This window comes from Panulirus ornatus, chromosome 20 (assembly GCF_036320965.1).
Source record: "Panulirus ornatus isolate Po-2019 chromosome 20, ASM3632096v1, whole genome shotgun sequence".
NCBI lineage: Eukaryota > Metazoa > Arthropoda > Malacostraca > Decapoda > Palinuridae > Panulirus > Panulirus ornatus.
Window position 1 is genome coordinate 74,236,549 of NC_092243.1, and position 20,217 is coordinate 74,256,765.

At 38.9% G+C, this 20,217-nt stretch overlaps 1 protein-coding gene across 2 annotated transcripts in view; it reads left to right on the forward strand.

Moving 5' to 3' along the window:
- Nucleotides 1-19,531, forward strand: part of LOC139756142 (VPS35 endosomal protein-sorting factor-like) — a 105,481-nt gene extending 85,950 nt beyond the window's left edge. For both annotated transcript variants that reach the window (XM_071675277.1, XM_071675278.1), the window contains 5 exons: nucleotides 6,085-6,390; nucleotides 8,738-8,838; nucleotides 10,744-10,899; nucleotides 18,846-18,968; nucleotides 19,132-19,531. In XM_071675277.1, coding sequence (XP_071531378.1) covers nucleotides 6,085-6,390; nucleotides 8,738-8,838; nucleotides 10,744-10,899; nucleotides 18,846-18,932 — 650 coding nt within the window. In that variant the 3' untranslated portion in view covers nucleotides 18,933-18,968; nucleotides 19,132-19,531. The remainder of the gene's footprint in view (nucleotides 1-6,084; nucleotides 6,391-8,737; nucleotides 8,839-10,743; nucleotides 10,900-18,845; nucleotides 18,969-19,131) is intronic.
- The last annotated feature ends 686 nt before the right edge of the window (nucleotides 19,532-20,217 follow it).

A 20,217-nucleotide genomic window follows, 5' to 3' on the forward strand; every position in this document is an offset into this window, starting at 1 on the left:
AAATGTGAGTAAAGGTAAAGTATTTGTGAGTGAAAGGAAACAGAGTGAAAATATAGATTTTGCAGAGCCTTAAAGAGTATGAAAAGAAAGTGCACTAAACTGTTATAGATATGGGGGAGAAAGAATTGAAGAGGTGGCAGAATTTAAGTATTCAGGAGCAATCTTGGGTAAGTTTGATCATATGGAAGGAGAGATAAGGGAGAGAACAGTACAGGGTAGAAGAGTCATTAGGTCCCTTAAGAGAATAATGAAGGTTAGAGGTGTAAGTATGGAAGTGAAGAAAAAATAAGGACAGCATACTCCTTCCATCCCTGACATATACAGCCAAAACATAGACATGGAATGAATCGCTAAGGTCAAGAAGAGTCCAGGCTGTGGAAATGAGCTATTTGAAAGGATCATGTAGTGTGACTAGATAGGATGAAGAAAAGTGAGAGGATGTACGAGAGATCTTGTTTGACAGTGAATGTAAAGAGAATGAATTGTTGAGTGGTAGAGTGGGTGAAACATAATACTTTGAGGAGGTTTGGGCATATGAAAATAATGCAAGACTGGAAGTTAACAAGGAGAGTGTATGACGGTATGTTCAAAGGGGTTATTGTGAGAGGAGGACCAACTGTGGCATGGGGAAATAGAGTGAAAGAGTACTGGAGGGAGAGAAATGATAGAAGAATGTATTGAATGGTGTATGTGAGGGAGGTATGTAAGAACAGGGATAAGTGGAGACTCTTTTGCTGAGGCCACTTCATTGATGGCAGTTTTTCGAGGGAACAGGCATCAGAGATATAGATAGATAGACAAAGTATCAAGTAAAGTAGATTTGCTTGATTTTTTGTTTTTCATAACTTTTCTGTTGACTGGTTGGTAAGGTTATTTAATGTATGTATGACTCATGGTGAGGTGCCTGAGGATTGGCGGAATGCTTGCATAGTGCCATTGTACAAAGGCAAAGGGGATAAGAGTGAGTGCTCAAATTACAGAGGTATAAGTTTGTTGAGTATTCCTGGTAAATTATATGGGAGGGTATTGATTGAGAGGGTGAAGGCATGTACAGAGCATCAGATTGGGGAAGAGCAGTGCGGTTTCAGAAGTGGTAGAGGTTGTGTGGATCAGGTGTTTGCTTTGAAAAATGTATGTGAGAAATACTTAGAAAAGCAAATGGATTTGTATGTAGCATTTATGGATCTGGAGAAGGCATATGATAGAGTTGATAGAGATGCTCTGTGGAAGGTATTAAGAATATATGGTGTGGGAGGCAAGTTGTTAGAAGCAGTGAAAAGTTTTTATCGAGGATGTAAGGCATGTGTACGTGTAGGAAGAGAGGAAAGTGATTGGTTCTCAGTGAATGTAGGTTTGCGGCAGGGGTGTGTGATGTCTCCATGGTTGTTTAATTTGTTTATGGATGGGGTTGTAAGGGAGGTAAATGCAAGAGTCCTGGAAAGAGGGGCAAGTATGAAGTCTGTTGGGGATGAGAGAGCTTGGGAAGTGAGTCAGTTGTTGTTCGCTGATGATACAGCGCTGGTGGCTGATTCATGTGAGAAACTGCAGAAGCTGGTGACTGAGTTTGGTAAAGTGTGTGGAAGAAGAAAGTTGAGAGTAAATGTGAATAAGAGCAAGGTTATTAGGTACAGTAGGGGTGAGGGTCAAGTCAATTGGGAGGTGAGTTTGAATGGAGAAAAACTGGAGGAAGTGAAGTGTTTTAGATATCTGGGAGTGGATCTGTCAGCGGATGGAACCATGGAAGCGGAAGTGGATCATAGGGTGGGGGAGGGGGCGAAAATTTTGGGAGCCTTGAAAAATGTGTGGAAGTCGAGAACATTATCTCGGAAAGCAAAAATGGGTATGTTTGAGGGAATAGTGGTTCCAACAATGTTGTATGGTTGCGAGGCGTGGGCTATGGATAGAGATGTGCGCAGGAGGATGGATGTGCTGGAAATGAGATGTTTGAGGACAATGTGTGGTGTGAGGTGGTTTGATCGAGTAAGTAACGTAAGGGTAAGAGAGATGTGTGGAAATAAAAAGAGCGTGGTTGAGAGAGCAGAAGAGGGTGTTTTGAAATGGTTTGGGCACATGGAGAGAATGAGTGAGGAGAGATTGACCAAGAGGATATATGTGTCGGAGGTGGAGGGAACGAGGAGAAGAGGGAGACCAAATTGGAGGTGGAAAGATGGAGTGAAAAAGATTTTGTGTGATCGGGGCCTGAACATGCAGGAGGGTGAAAGGAGGGCAAGAAATAGAGTGAATTGGAGTCATGTGGTATACAGGGGTTGACGTGCTGTCAAACTTTTCTGGATATTTTCTATTTATTGATAGGGCTATTTTTCCATTCATTTTCACCATTTCCTGAATCAGCGATGTAGTGCCAGTTATAGGTTATAGATGAAGAAGTGGCCTCATCTACTCGCATCCAGTCTCAAGATGTCATATATTATGTACCAAAACCAGTTCTCTCTATTCATCCAGGCTCAATAGACCTTTCCGTGGTTTCACCTGCCTGTTAAATATGTCCTTGTTCATTCTTTCTCTACGGCACGTGTCTCATATTCATATAGCAGTGACAGGACTACCATACTATCAGATTTACCCATCTTTTCCATTAAAGGCATATTTCTTAATGGGCTGGGATCTTAGCCCCCTCACTTCAACTCTCAGGGTTACATTTCCTGCCATATCCACTCCAAGGCATCTAAAACACTCCACATTCTCCAAATTCTCTCCATTCAAAGTCACGCTTTAAAGAATCTGTGTCTCTTCACAACTTGATCTAATGACCTTGCTTTTTTCATATTCATTCTTTACTTTCTCATTTTTCATGCTCCCAAACTTAGACATGTTACTAGTGCTGTGTCATCACCAAACATCAGTTGACATATCTTTCAGTTACCCCCCCATCCTGAACAGACTTGACAGACTGCATACCTGCTCCTCTCTCCAAGGTCTTTGCATCCACTTCCCTCACCACACCATCCATAAATGAATCATACAGCCATGGTGACATCACACTCCTGCTGCATACCCATCTTCACCTAGAACCACTAACCTCTTCTCATCCTCCACACATACATGCTTTACTCTTTAGGTAAAGACTCTCCACTGTTTATAGCAGTTTTTCTGTGGCTATGACAATAGTCTTCACAACTAGTGAATTCCACTGCTGCTTCTTAGCTTTTAGTGCCTTACCCTCAACAGGCCACTGGCAGAGGGCAACTCTGGCACAGCGTTTGCAGAACCTCCTACCTAATGCTCAATTGAGTACTTCTACTTAATGCTTCTGCCTAATGTTCCTACCTAATGATCCTGCCTAATGTTTTTACCTACTACTCCTGCTAAATGTTTCTACCTAATGCTCTTGTCTGATTGTTCCTACCTACTACTTCTACCTGTTGCTCCTACCATTTTGCCAAAAGGCAGGGCTATCATAATCGCCCACCTCAGTAAGATCTAGTTACAAAGAATGAGTTGTATGAGTTAAGTGTTGTCAAGTGTTATTTTTGACAAGTGGAGATTGTATGTTTGTGGCCAGAATGCCAGTTTTTCTGCAACACCTTCCACAGAGCCGCATGCAAGTTCTTTGATTCCTTTTAAGTATTTCTCACATAAATTCTTTGAAGCACATCCTTTACCATTTCTGAAACATCATTGTTATTCCTTAGTCTGTAACTCAGTTTAAGTGTACCTGGTACTTGACCAGGTACACTTAACAAACTTTACCTGTGTATTTTGAACTTTCACTTTGTCCCATTGCCTTTATGCAGTGGCACTGTATTCTTCCAATTCTCTGGCATCTCATTATGAATCATGCATTCTCTAAAAATTCGAACTAACCAGTCAACGACACAGTTACTCTTTTCTTAAGAAATTCAACTGCAGTCTTTAAGTACCCTTTGCAAGGCCTTTAGTACATTTTTATCTTTTACCAAACAACTTTTTATGACACTTTGCATTCCTCCACATCCAAAACATCCCACATTTTTCCCATCACCAAACATATTTAACAACCTTTCAAAATACTTCATCTCCTTCTCTTTTGATTTCTGCCTGTTGCATTTCCCCATTTGCCCCCGTCACTGATGGACCTGCATTTTTATAAACCCCTGTGCTGGGGCATGCTAAGTAGTTTAAGGTTTGAGGCAAGAGGCATTTTAGGTGAAGGTGGCAGAATAATGATTTAGAATTAAGTAAAATGGACCCATTCTGTGTATAGAGTTGTTGTGAATGAAGGCTTTGGTCTTGCTTGTTGAATTACCATAGTGTCCAGACTGAAAAAATGACAAGTGCATTTATTTAGTGTAGAAGTTTATGTTTCATTTTAACATGTTGAACATAGGTTGAGGATGTGTGAGAGAGAACTGAGAGGCTGTGCACCTGATTCACCTTATAAAATTAGGAGTGAAATTTTTGAAAGTTGGTTGGTGAATAGACATGATAAGGCGCTGCTCCTATATGAATTATTTTAACTAAATACTGATGTAACTGAGTAGCTATAGATATTTGTATTTAGTGTTACAATGCTCTCTTGTATTGTTTTATATTTTCTTGATATAGATAATGGTGTAATTCTTGTTTTTTTTTTTTCCAAAAGAAGGAACAGAGTAGGGGGCTAGGTGAGGATATTCCCTCAGAGGCCCAGTCCTTTGTTCTTAACGCTACCTTGCTAACGCGGGAAATGGCGAATAGTTTGAAAGAAAGAAAAGAAATTCTTACAGATCTTCATGATTTGATATGGATAGTCTTTTAAAGATTTTAGATGAGTCAAAACTTACTTTGAATGTTAGAGTGATGTAAATACAGAATACTTTTTTGAATAAAAAGTGTTGTGCCTTACCCTCTGAGAACCTTTCCATGCATCACCAGCAGCAGCAGCCCTTTACTGTGAATATGTTTCCATCTTATCTGTGCATAATTTAGAGTCTTCTGTATTAAGTGTATGGAAGCAGTATAAAACGCTGAGTATATATGAAACAGTTATAGTATTATAGAAAATAAATTTGTAAGCACCAGTTGAAAGATTAAGGGATATTAAGGTTATGCTATGAGTTTATACTGTGTTTTAGACCAATAGTCCTTTTTTTATCACAGCACCATGATGTTAGAGATATTGTATAGCTCCTAAGTGGACCCTATCCTGTGTATAGACTAATATTCTGTACTAATGTGAACACAAGTGCACTGGATACACTGCATACCACAGGGAAGGAGTTTATAGTTTGAGAGACTTCTGAGCAGAGACTCAGCAGCATATTGAAAACACGCATGTCACCTGACTTCTCCATGTTCATGTTGTATATACCTGTTAACTGTTGTTTGATTTAGAGATAGGACCTGAATTGTGATGCTATTATATATTAGTGGATTATTGCAGCATGGTGAATTTTTATTTATATTGTGTCATTAGATAATTACCAGTGTTACATTGCTTGTGCTAGTGATGGGCTATTATAAATAGTTTTATAGGAATTTTCTTATGATTTCTGTCTAACAGAAAACTTATGTGGATGAAATTATCATTTCAGTTTTCAAAGTCATTTGAGCCCAAACTATTGTTCTTTGGTCCTATATGCTCTGCACACTATATATTGGTCTGTCACACGTTTTGAATCAACATTGTATCCTTTGCTAATTGCTCTTTCACCTTCTCAATTAAGCCAGTGATTTTCTTTCCTGTCACCCTGATTCCTCATATCTCATAGCCTCTCTCTGTATTTACTTGAGAACATTATTCTTTATATGCACACTTGCAAACAGTAGAAGACCAATTCACTTATAAGATAGGTAACTCAAGATAGAGGACTTTTCATCAAATTTAGTTCTTGATATTTGAATATGTAGGGGATAGTGAGTAACACAGATGTTAGGGAATTACATTCAGTACCCCGTATGATTTGGATAAGTTGAATTATATGATGTTTTTGTGTTTGCTGATTGCTCCTTTTTCAACATTCTCATGAATAACCTACAAAATGACTATTCAGAGTGGCATAAAACCTGATATGAGATTTTTGTAATGCCATAGCTGTATTTGTGCATATTTTTTGATAGAAATACTTCATAACATGTCCTGCAATTTATATTTTATTATTTCAGGAGATGCTTGCATGAAGGCAGCTATCAGGGAGATATTGGAAGTAGCAAGCTCACAGGATGCAGATGGAGGAGGGCAAATTACTGAAATTCTCTGCCTTTCATTTGCTAGTTTAGCTTCCACCCTTATTGCTACACCTGATCCCCCTGATGCTTCTCCACCACTGTACCTTCTTCGTGGACTTACAAATGCTGTGCGGTCATATCCATGGCAGAAGGATACAGATAATCAAGCTCTCTTGTCAATATCATTACTACATGCACTTTCTGCAGCATCTCAGGATATTTTGCCTTATCATATTTACACTGGTGAGGATCAGCAATTCTGTACCAAGAAAAGCTGTCTTTCCATATATTCAAAACTTTTGATTAAAAGATTCTCTCTGGGGACTTCAGATATCACTTAAATGTATTCATTACTTTTCATGTGTTTAAAACAAATGACAAGAAATTCTCCATCTTCAGACATTCTTTTCATATCATCATCCCTTCTTTGTTTAGGGGGGCCTGTTAAACTTAGATATGGAAAGACCAAAGCCAGATTGTAACATCTGTAGTGATTCATTGATCTTTCAGAAGGTTTTGAATGCAAGACAGAATCCCATGCCATTTCTTTTAGAATTCATTGTGATTTCTGCTTTCATAATTTGTTAAATATAAGCCAAAGTATTTTGTCTGTAACATGACTTTGTCCAGCAAAGGAAACTGAAACATGTCCTGTTAGGATTTGTCTGTCAACAGAACTGCATGTAAGAAGTCTCAGAAAAATCTAGACTTTTTGTCTGCCTGCAAACTGATGTTAGCAATGGCTCAAGACCAGAGGCAGACAGTAATTTTGTCAGCAAAGAGACTGAGCTTGCTTTGTTAACAGGAATTGGGACTGTACTTTGTATATGTTAGGAAAAGCAAGGGGCTCAGTATTAGTCCCAGAGATACACCATTGGCATTCTATTTGACATTTGAAGAAATATTACTGAGATTTACTGTTTTTGGTTTCTAATGTAGCAATCTCATCACCTCATTGGTGAAATACTAAAGTGCCCAGCCTTAAACTAAAGAATGAGTAGATATGCAGTTCAATGGTACTGCACAAATAATTCACAGAGGTTAAAGAAAATGTATGAAAGTGGACTCTTAATGCTAAGTAAAAGTGATTTAGACTGGGAGAGGATGATATTGATTTTATGTTATGGTACTAAGTAAGTAGGAAAGGCTGCAAACATCGGTGAAAAAATAGGGTAATTGATATAAAGTAGGTGAGAACATTCATACAAATCAGTAGAACCTACGAAAACCTGACGACTACTTGGGGTTAGGTTTTAGGTAAAAATCCTTTCATCTCTAATTTGGTCTCCTTTTTTTCCTTGTTCCTTCTACTTCTGACAACTATACCCTTTTTATCAGTCTTTCCTCAGTTGTCCTATTCCTATGTCCAGCACACCCTCTTCAGCTCTCTTAGGCATACCCCTCTTACTGCCACACCTTTCTCTCACCCTTTTATTTCCCTCTCAGCCAAACCTACACATACTACATATTGTTTTCAAGTATTTCATTTCCAATACATTCACCCCCTTCTGTACTTTTTCATTTAGGGCCCATGCCTTGCATCCATACAACACAATCAGGAATACTATACCATCAAACTTATCCCTCTTTGCTCTTACACACAATGACCTCTCTCCACACACTCCTAAATGAACCCAAAACTTTAGCCTTATTTACCCATCCTATACCTTCCTTAATTGGTCCCAGCTGCTGCCATATCAATTCTTATGTATCTAAAACATTCTGGTTCCTCCAGGTTCTCTCCTTTCAAACACACTCCAGCCAACCTCTCTCTTGCCTGGTAAACTTAAGTAGCTTTACTTTTACTCACATCAACTCACAACTTTCTCCTTCACACACTATTCCATACTCAGACACCAGCTTCTACAGTTTCTCACTAGAGTCTGACACCAGATCCATGTCATCAGCTGACAGCAACTGATTCACCCAACAGACTGCAAACCCATCCTATATCTCACCTATACTCTTGCATGTACCTCCCTCATCATCCCATCCATAAGCATGTTTAATAGCCATGGGGACATCATATATATCTTTGCTGCAGATCCAGCTTCACATGGAACCTCTCACCCTCATCTCATTCTACTCACACATGCCTTACTCTCTTGATAGAAACTGCTAACTGCTTCCAAAGGCTTTCCTCCCAAACCATATACAGTATTGATTTCACCTTTCACAAAGCATTTCTGTCAACCCTATCATATCCTCTACCACCGCTAAAGCAATGTTCCTCCCAATTTTATGCCTTGCATGCCACCACCCTATCAATGACAATATTCCCATACTGGGTATAATCAGCAAACTTAAACATATTATTTGAATGTTCACTTTCATCTCTCTTGCCTTTAAACAGTGGCATTTTACAGGCATATCACCATTCTTCAGGCACCTACATTGTGAATCCTAATCAACCAGTCATTAACAATGTTATCCTTTTTCTTGAGAAAATCAACTGCAGTTCCAATCATTTCAGCTGCTTTGCTACATTTCATCTTATGCAGGGTTTTCACCACTGCAGTTTAGGGGTTATTAAACATGTGTCTGCAAAGCTAGATTTATTTTGAAGTATTAACAGAAGTTTCCATTTCAGTTGAGGGTAATGATTCATTATATGGTGGAGATCCACAAGTACAGCAAGAGGCAGAACAACTCTGTACAGCCTTGCTACAAGACATTATCTCACATATACAGGTAAATCACCATCTTTATACCATTAGTACCATAATCAAAACAGACACTAATGGATATTTTTATGATAGTCAAAATAAGTATTGAAAGTGAGTGAGCTTGTAATGTAGCCTGCACGCAGTTGTAGCAAGAGAAATTGACTGAAGAGTGGGATGGGGTAATGTTATATGAAATGTGGATTGGAAGAGTGGAAGGTATTTAGGGTAGCATTGCTTACAGTCGCAGTTGCATTATGTAGCCTTAGAAAGGTTGGATGTGATGTATGAGAAAGGGTACTGTGTGGTGGGATAACAAAGTTAAGTTATGGTTGTTTGTGGTGTAGCAGTTGGCATTGCTGACCATGATGCGTTCATAGGCTACCTTGGATCAAGTCCTCACAGGTTGAAATCCTGGTTGTGGCAGCTAGTCAGCAGTTAACCCAGCTGTTTATCCTACCCTATGGGCTGGTTAATGAAATGGGTACCTGGCTTGAGCTAGATTCTTTTTTTTTTTTTTTTTTTTTTTTTTTAGGCTCGTCACGAACAAAAGTCCTGACCAAGGCCAGGCCTTAATTGAAATATGGAAAGCGAATGAAAGGGAAAAAGAAGAGACAAGGGAAAGTATTTACGAATTCTACAGGAAGTGAAAAACTTTTTGAAATGTGTCTAGTCTTTGATTTGATCCTTGAGGCTACATTATGTTTTGCTGCCTTTGATCTGACCCATATAAGTCAGGTCAGAGGCCAGTGGTGTCATTGGACGCAGTGATGATGACTTTTGACTTGACCTTAGGTCACAAACTGTTGAGGTCAGACCCTGGTATATTGAATATGCACTTTAATTGACCTAAAACAGTTGTGTCTAACACATCATCACTATGCCATTACTGGTCCATGAGGCTCAGAACAAAGTCCAGTAGTGTTGAGGATATAGTGAAGATAAGGTGTGGTGATGATGAGCTTGTAATGAAGATGGTCTTTTACCTGACCTGTAAGGGATTAAAGAAAATAGTGATATAGTGAAGGAGATGGAGTTAGTGAAGATAGCTTTTGACCTGACTTGTGAGGGTATAGTGAAGATGGACTTTGTCTTGACCCTTAAAAATAAGATAGAAGGTTTTTTAAGTAAGTTTAGGTTTATGAGTGGTGTAGTAAAGATAACTTTTTGCTGTCTTCTCCTGTGGATAACATGATGGTAAATGATAGTGTGGAGGGAGACATATTGCATTCTGGTTAATTTTAATTTTCTTTCTAAATTGACTAGAAACTGGTATTGTCAGCACCTCCAGAACTGTCCCTAAATTGACTGTTGAGACAATACGAAAGCACAGAAATACTCTTCAGTAAATAAGGTACATTAGGGTTTTCATTGTTCAAAGTATTGGGTTTCTCAGACAAGAATTAATCCCTTTTTTTCAAACAGTGTAATTGTTGAGATTATAATTGACTGCATTTGCTCAAATACATTTGGTTTGCATGAAAGACCTTAATTGTATATGTATCTGTGAAAGTGTGTGAAGCAGAAAAACCAAAATTAGCATTTTCTATATGTTTGCAAACTCTGTGTATCAGAACACTTAATATTTACATGTATATTTTTATTTACACATTCTTACCAATATATGTATACTGTACAAATAAACATGGTATAGTTGCTCAGCACATGCACACAGAAACTTGTTCCTGAACATGTTTAACACAGAGCCTCCTGTGCACTTTCTTCTTCAGCTGATGAATAAATGAATAGTATTAATAGGTCATCAGCTTTCCCTTGGAATTTCTAAAGTGCTTAAGGCAGTTATGAAATTACATTATTACATTTACTGATATGTGTTAGTAGATCCTTCAAAAGTAAGGGTAATGAAAAGATATATATTATAAGAGCCAGACTTTTGCAGTACAGGAATCATAAATAATTTCTTGCATGGCAGGGCCTTACTGGAGTTCACGAGAAGCGTTGTGGATCACTGGCCCTCAGACTGTTTTGGTGCATAGTGACCTGGTGCAACCTGACCCAGACCCAGATGTTGAATATGGCTTCTATTGCATGGTCGTTGGTGCTCAAACATAACAGACCAGAATGTGTGGTTAGTTCTTCTATGATGTTCTTTACTGTAGCACAAGAATGAGTACACCATACAATAGACAGGTAGCTCTTTGATACAGTAGCTTTGGGAGATAACTGTAATCCAGTTAGTACACAAAGTTAGCTGTGCATTAATTACCATAAAATGATCAAAAAGGTTACTATTACATCAGGGATTGTCATGCCATTGCCAAAAACTTGTGTGGCTTTACAATGCACTTGGTGTTTCAGTTCAGTTCATTTTGATATGTGACATCTTACAACACTCAGAGCATTTACCAAAAATTTTGTTAGTTTAAATATCCTGCAAGTACAGTATTTGCATGATCTTATATTTTGTGAAACTGAATTATTGATGTCAAAAGAACTACAATGTCTTTATTAGGTGAAAGAGCTTCATTGAATATCAGAAAATGGCTTTTTACAATGGTAGAATAGACATTTAAGCTCATTCCTCTGTCATTTTGAATAATGATTTATCAATTACAATTTTTAGAAACTGTTAGAACACTTGGTTGAAAGATATGTCAAGAGGGTAAGACCAATTAGAATGGAAGGCCATATATGGATTTATGTTGGTTATCATTTAGATTCATTTTGAAAGGAAACAGGGTAAAAGTATATATTTTGCAAAGCCCTATAGAGTGAGAAAAAATTGTACTAAACTGTGTTATAGATATGGGGGAGAAATACTGGAAGAGGTTACAAACTTTAAGTATTTTGGTGCTATCGTGGGTAAATTTTGTGATATGGAAAGAGAGATAAGGGAGAGAGCAGTACAGGGTAGAAGAATCATTGAGTCCCTTAATACATCTTAAAAGACTGGTTTTTCACTTCCTGCAAAATTTGTAAATACATTCCCTTATCTCTTTATTTTCCCTTCCATAATCCTCTTTATATTTCAGTTAAGGCCCAGCCTTGATGTGGACTTTTGTCCATGACTGGAGCCTCCAGTGTAAAAAAAAAAAAAAAAAAAAAAAAAAGAATAATGAAGTGTATAGGTGTTGTTATGGAAGTGAAGAAAGGATTAAGGGACAGCATAATCCTCCTGACCCTAACCTATGCAGCTGAAACATTGACATGGAATGAGTCACAAAGGTCAAGAATCCATGCTGTAGAAATGAGCTATTTGAGAGGAGCATGTAGTATGCCTAGATGAAATGAGGGGAATGATGGGGTGTGTGGGAGATTTGATATGGCTAAGAATACAAAGGGAATGAATTGTGGAGTGTTAGAGGGGATGAAATGTATGTTTTAAAGTGGTTTGGGCATGTAGGCAGAATTCAAAATGGGGAGTTTACAAGGAGAGTGTATAACAGCACGATTAGAGATTGGTGTGAGTGGAAGACCACCTGTGATATGGGGAAATAGTGTGGAAGAGCACTGAAGGGAGAGAAGTTGTGGAAGGATGCACTGAATGGTATATGCAAGGGAGGCATGTAAGGACTGCAGTAAGTGGAGACTCTTTTGCTGTGGCAACCCTTTTAATGGGAGTTCCTGGAGGGAATGGGTGTCAGAGATATAGATAAAAAAGATAGAAGACTTTATTTGCTGTTGCATTCTAAACATGAATTGGAGATATGTGAGTGACTTGAGAGGCTCTGTTTATGTCATCCACCATGCATAAAGTGAGGATATTCCCTCTAAGGCTCAGTCCTTTCTTCTTAATGCTACCTGACTAATGTGTGAAATATGTGTGAAAAAAAATATATACAAACCTCCAATAGCTGTGGGAGGTTTGTATGTTATATGGTAGTATGTGTTCATATGCTTTGTATTTGTATACACACACACACACACACACGCACACACATGATAATAATTATATATATATATATATATATATATATATATATATATATATATATATATATATATATATATATATATATATATATATTTTTTTTTTTTCTTTTTTATACTTTGTCGCTGTCTCCCGCGTTTGCGAGGTAGCGCAAGGAAACATACGAAAGAAATGGCCCAACCCCCCCATACACATGTATATACATATGTCCACACACGCAAATATACATACCTACACAGCTTTCCATGGTTTACCCCAGACGCTTCACATGCCTTGATTCAATCCACTGACAGCACGTCAACCCCGGTATACCACATCGCTCCAATTCACTCTATTCCTTGCCCTCCTTTCACCCTCCTGCATGTTCAGGCCCCGATCACACAAAATCTTTTTCACTCCATCTTTCCACCTCCAATTTGGTCTCCCTCTTCTCCTCGTTCCCTCCACCTCCGACACATATATCCTCTTGGTCAATCTTTCCTCACTCATTCTCTCCATGTGCCCAAACCACTTCAAAACACCCTCTTCTGCTCTCTCAACCACACTCTTTTTATTTCCACACATCTCTCTTACCCTTACGTTACTCACTTGATCAAACCACCTCACACCACACATTGTCCTCAAACATCTCATTTCCAGCACATCCATCCTCCTGCGCACAACTCTATCCATAGCCCACGCCTCGCAACCATACAACATTGTTGGAACCACTATTCCTTCAAACATACCCATTTTTGCTTTCCGAGATAATGTTCTCGACTTCCACACATTCTTCAAGGCCCCCAGAATTTTCGCCCCCTCCCCCACCCTATGATCCACTTCCGCTTCCATGGTTCCATCCGCTGCCAGATCCACTCCCAGATATCTAAAACACTTCACTTCCTCCAGTTTTGCTCCATTCAAACTCACCTCCCAATTGACTTGACCCTCAACCCTACTGTACCTAATAACCTTGCTCTTATTCACATTTACTCTTAACTTTCTTCTTCCACACACTTTACCAAACTCAGTCACCAGCTTCTGCAGTTTCTCACATGAATCAGCCACCAGCGCTGTATCATCAGCGAACAACAACTGACTCACTTCCCAAGCTCTCTCATCCCCAACAGACTTCATACTTGCCCCTCTTTCCAAAACTCTTGCATTTACCTCCCTAACAACCCCATCCATAAACAAATTAAACAACCATGGAGACATCACACACCCCTGCTGCAAACCTACATTCACTGAGAACCAATCACTTTCCTCTCTTCCTACACGTACACATGCCTTACATCCTCGATAAAAACTTTTCACTGCTTCTAACAACTTTCCTCCCACACCATATATTCTTAATACATATATATATATATATATATATATATATATATATATATATATATATATATATATATATATATATATATATGGAGTGAGTATTTTGAAGGTTTGTTGAATGTGTTTGATGATAGAGTGGCAGATATAGGGTGTTTTGGTTGAGGTGGTGTGCAAAGTGAGAGGGTTAGGGAAAATGATTTGGTAAACAGAGAAGAGGTAGTAAAAGCTTTGCGGAAGATGAAAGCCGGCAAGGCAGCAGGTTTGGATGGTATTGCAGTGGAATTTATTAAAAAAGGGGGTGACTGTATTATTGACTGGTTGGTAAGGTATTTAATGTATGTATGACTCATGGTGAGGTGCCTGAGGATTGGCGGAATGCGTGCATAGTGCCATTGTACAAAGGCAGAGGGGATAAGAGTGATTGCTCAAATTACAGAGGTATAAGTTTGTTGAGTATTCCTGGTAAATTATATGGGAGGGTATTGATTGAGAGGGTGAAGGCATGCACAGAGCATCAGATTGGGGAAGAGCAGTGTGGTTTCAGAAGTGGTAGAGGATGTGTGGATCAGGTGTTTGCTTTGAAGATTGTATGTGAGAAATACTTAGAAAAGCAAATGGATTTGTATGTAGCATTTATGGATCTGGAGAAGGCATATGATAGAGTTGATAGAGGTGCTCTATGGAAGGTATTAAGAATATATGGTGTGGGAGGCAAGTTGTTAGAAGCAGTGAAAAGTTTTTATCGAGGATGTAAGGCATGTGTATGTGTAGGAAGAGAGGAAAGTGATTGGTTCTCAGTGAATGTAGGTTTGCGGCAGGGGTGTGTGATGTCTCCATGTTTGTTTAATTTGTTTATGGATGGGGTTGTTAGGGAGGTAAATGCAAGAGTTTTGGAAAGAGGGGCAAGTATGAAGACTGTTTGGGATGAGAGAGCTTGGGAAGTGAGTCATTTGTTGTTCGTTGATGATACAGCGCTGGTGGCTGATTCATGTGAGAAACTGCAGAAGCTGGTGACTGAGTTTGGTAAAGTGTGTGAAAGAAGAAAGTTAAGAGTAAATGTGAATAAGAGCAAGGTTATTAGGTACAGTAGGGTTGAGGGTCAAGTCAATTGGGAGGTAAGTTCGAATGGAGCAAAACTGGAGGAAGTAAAGTGTTTTAGATATCTGGGAGTGGATCTGGCAGCGGATGGAACCATGGAAGCGGAAGTGGATCATAGGGTGGGGGAGGGGGCGAAAATCCTGGGAGCCTTGAAGAATGTGTGGAAGTCGAGAACATTATCTCGGAAAGCAAAAATGGGTATGTTTGAAGGAATAGTTGTTCCAACAATGTTGTATGGTTGCGAGGCGTGGGCTATGGATAGAGTTGTGCGCAGGAGGATGGATGTGCTGGAAATGAGATGTTTAAGGACAATGTATGGTGTGAGGTGGTTTGGTTTGATCGAGTAAGTAACGTAAGGGTAAGAGAGATGTGTGGAAATAAAAAGAGCATGGTTGAGAGAGCAGATGAGGGTGTTTTGAAATGGTTTGGGCACATGGAGAGAATGAGTGAGGAAAGATTGACCAAGAGGATATATGTGTCGGAGGTGGAGGGAACGAGGAGAAGTGGGAGACCAAAGAAAGTAAACTCTCGATTAATATGGGTAAAACTGAAAGTTGATGGAGAGAGATGGGTGATTATTGGTGCATATGCACCTGGGCATGAGAAGAAAGATCATGAGAGGCAAGTGTTTTGGGAGCAGCTAAATGAGTGTGTTAGTGGTTTTGATGCACGCGACCGGGTTATAGTGATGGGTGATTTGAATGCAAAGGTGAGTAATGTGGCAGTTGAGGGAATAATTGGTATACATGGGGGTGTTCAGTGTTGTAAATGGAAATGGTGAAGAGCTTGTAGATTTATGTGCTGCAAAAGGACTGGTGATTGGGAATACCTGGTTTAAAAAGCGAGATATACATAGGTATACGTATGTAAGTAGGAGAGATGGCCAGAGAGCGTTATTGGATTACGTGTTAATTGACAGGCGTGCGAAAGAGAGACTTTTGGATGTAAATGTGCTGAGAGGTGCAACTGGAGGGATGTCTGATCATTATCTTGTGGAGGCTAAGGTGAAGATTTGTATGGGTTTTCAGAAAAGAAGAGTGAATGTTGGGGTGAAGAGGGTGGTGAGAGTGAGTGAGCTTGGGAAGGAGACTTGTGTGAGGAAGTACCAGGAGAGACTGAGTACAGAATGGAAAGAGGTGAGAACAATGGAAGTAAGGGGAGTGGGGGAAGAATGGGATGTATTTAGGGAATCAGTGATGGATTGCGCAAAAGATGCTTGTGGCATGAGAAGCGTGGGAGGTGGGTTGATTAGAAAGGGTAGTGAGTGGTGGGATGAAGAGGTAAGATTATCAGTGAAAGAGAAGAGAGAGGCATTTGGACGATTTTTGCAGGGAAAAAATACAATTGAGTGGGAGATGTATAAAAGAAAGAGACAGGAGGTCAAGGGAAAGGTGCAAGAGGTGAAAAAGAGGGCAAATGAGAGTTGGGGTGAGAGAGTATCATTAAATTTTAGGGAGAATAAAAAGATGTTCTGGAAGGAGGTAAACAAAGTGCGTAAGACTAGGGAGCAAATGGGAACTTCAGTGAAGGGCGCTAATGGGGAGGTGATAACAAGTAGTGGTGATGTGAGAAGGAGATGGAGTGAGTATTTTGAAGGTTTGTTGAATGTGTTTGATGATAGAGTGGCAGATATAGGGTGTCTTGGTCGAGGTGGTGTGCAAAGTGAGAGGGTTGGGGAAAATGATTTGGTAGACAGAGAAGAGGTAGTAAAAGCTTTGCGGAAGATGAAAGCCGGCAAGGCAGCAGGTTTGGATGGTATTGCAGTGGAATTTATTAAAAAAGGGGGGGATTGTATTGTTGACTGGTTGGTAAGGTTATTTAATGTATGTATGACTCATGGTGAGGTGCCTGAGAATTAGAGGAATGCGTGCATAGTGCCATTGTACAAAGGCAAAGGGGATAAGAGTGAGTGCTCAAATTACAGAGGTATAAGTTTGTTGAGTATTCCTGGTAAATTATATGGGAGGGTATTGATTGAGAGGGTGAAGGCATGTACAGAGCATCAGATTGGGGAAGAGCAGTGTGGTTTCAGAAGTGGTAGAGGATGTGTGGATTAGGTGTTTGCTTTGAAGAATGTATGTGAGAAATACTTAGAAAAGCAAATGGATTTGTATGTAGCATTTATGGATCTGGAGAAGGCATATGATAGAGTTGATAGAGATGCTCTGTGGAAAGTATTAAGAATATATGGTGTGGGTGGCAAGTTGTTAGAAGCAGTGAAAAGTTTTTATTGAGGATGTAAGGCATGTGTACGTGTAGGAAGAGAGGAAAGGGATTGGTTCTCATTGAATATATATATATATATTTTTATTATTATTTTGCTTTGTCGCTGTCTCCCACGTTTGCGAGGTAGCGCAAGGAAACAGATGAAAGGAATGGCCCAACCCACCCCCATACACATGCATATACATACACATCCATACACGCAAATATACATACCTATACATCTCAACATATACATATATATACACACACACAGACATATATATGTATACGCATGTACATAATTCATACTGTCTGCCTTTATTCATTCCCATCGCCACCTCGCCACACATGAAATAACAACCCCCTCCCCCTCATGTGTGCGAGGTAGCGCTAGGAAAAGACAACAAAGGCCACATTCATTCACACTCAGTCTCTAGCTGTCATGTAATAATGCACCGAAATCACAGCTCCCTTTCCACATCCAGGCCCGCAGAACTTTCCATGGTTTACCCCAGACGCTTCACATACCCTGGTTCAATCCAGGTTGTTATTTCATGTGTGGCGGGGTGGCGATGGGAATGAATAAAGGCAGACTCTGAATTATGTACCTTACCAACCAGCCAACAATACAGTCACCCCCTTTTTTAATAAATTCCACTGCAATACCATCCAAACCTGCTGCCTTGCCGGCTTTCATCTTCCGCAAAGCTTTTACTACCTCTTCTCTGTTTACCAAATCATTTTCCCTAACTCTCTCATTTGCACACCACCTCGACAAAACACCCTATATCTGCCACTCTGTCATCAAACACATTCAACAAACCTTCAAAATACTCACTCCATCTCCTTCTCACATCACCACTACTTGTTATCACCTCCCCATTTGCCCCCTTCACTGAAGTTCCCATTTGCTCCCTTGTCTTACACACTTTATTTACCTCCTTCCAGAACATCTTTTTATCCTCCCTAAAATTTAATGATACTCTCTCACCCCAACTCTCATTTGCCCTCTTTTTCACCTCTTGCACCTTTCTCTTGACCTTCTGTCTCTTTCTTTTATACATCTCCCACTCATTTGCATTTTTTCCCTGCAAAAATCGTCCAAATGCCTCTCTCTTCTCTTTCACTAATAATCTTACTTCTTCATCCCACCACTCACTACCCTTTCTAATCAACCCACCTCCCACGCTTCTCATGCCACAAGTGTGTATACATATGTATACGTATATGTATATGTCTGTGTATATGAATATATACATATGTACATGTTGATATGCATGTGTTTGTATATGTGCGTGTATGGGCATTCATGTATATATGTGTGTATATGAGTGGGTGGGCCATTCTTTGTCTGCTTCCTGGTGCTACTTTGCTGGCGTGGGAAACAGCGATCAAATATAATGATAAAAAAAAATACATATACTGATGATGTGTAATTGCTAGTTCTTTTTTTCTCTCTTAATTATTACCTGTAGTTAATTATCTTCATATTGGAGTATCAATCTTGCATAATTTTTTTTCAGGCTCACGCTAGGGAATGGATATCAAAACGTTCCCAGATATTGAAGGATGAAGGCTTATCTCATCTGGTTAGACACTGTCAGGCTTAGAAATTATAAGGATTTTTATTAGTATGGAAACTGCAGGTAAGCTAGTATTACCTAGTATATACATCAAGAACTTTAAATTTATTGAATATGAAAATTATATTATCTTTCATATTACAGTTTCCTTTGATTTAAAAAGAAAATTTAAAGACAGATACCTTTGAAACTCTGAAATGTCCTTCATTGACTTTAACATTTGCAGGTGGTTTGCAGGGAATATCTACCTTCTATGAAGACAAGATATGATTTTCTTCCTCTATTGGCAGCTGTGATAATGTAGAGATGTGATTAATTAAAAGTATGCTTGTGTATGATCTCCCGGATACCTTTTATTCCTTTCATTTTTATGCATAATGTTTAGGAATTAAGTTTTAGACAAAGGGACTTATTACTAAAGAGTGATTGAAACTGATTGTTATCATTATTGCTTTCAGATTATGAAATTATATTGGAAACAACTTTGTAATGTATCTGATTTTAAATGGATAATTTTTTAGTCATCTAAAAATTTCTGTGAACATTCCACACCAGATTGTAATCTGTAAATGATCAGTTAATTGTTAATTTTGAGGTATGATATTAAAGTTATTTCTTTCATTCTAGTTGAAGACATCTCTTGGTAACTCCTTTATTGTAGGTTCTGGTGATATCACTTTTTGCTTCTTCACCGTCGTATGGATCATTGTGTTAATAGATATTTGAAATAGCATCTCTTACTGTACTGCATGATGGTTCATGTGGTCAGTGCATCTTTATTTTTTGGAAAACTTCATACCTGTATCTTGAAATGGTGTCTTACTCATAAACTTCCTCATTCCATCATACTATTTCCCCCTTTATTCCCTCCTTACTACCCTACACAAATATGCCTTTTTCATCATCCTTTCATTATTCACCTTATCCATGTCTTCATACAGTAAAATATATATTTTCCCCTTTACAGCGGCTATTATTTTGCTCCTTGTCTCGCTCACATTGCTTTCTGTATCAACACTTCTCACCTTCATAAATCTCCATTTATCTTGTAATCTTCCCCAAGGGATTCTGTAACATATCTATATTTCTCTTCCATACCATATGATGGGCTAATTAATTCTTTTAATGGGTTCTTCATTACATACTAACTTGTTTTCTTAATCTTTAATTATTTTCCTCAGAGGTGTAACCATATGCTTACCTTTCAGCATGCATATCACCACCTTTTATGAATGTACTCCCCAGATATTTGAAATCCATAACCTTCAGCAACTTATCATCATTCAGCCATATCTCAATCCAAAAACATAAA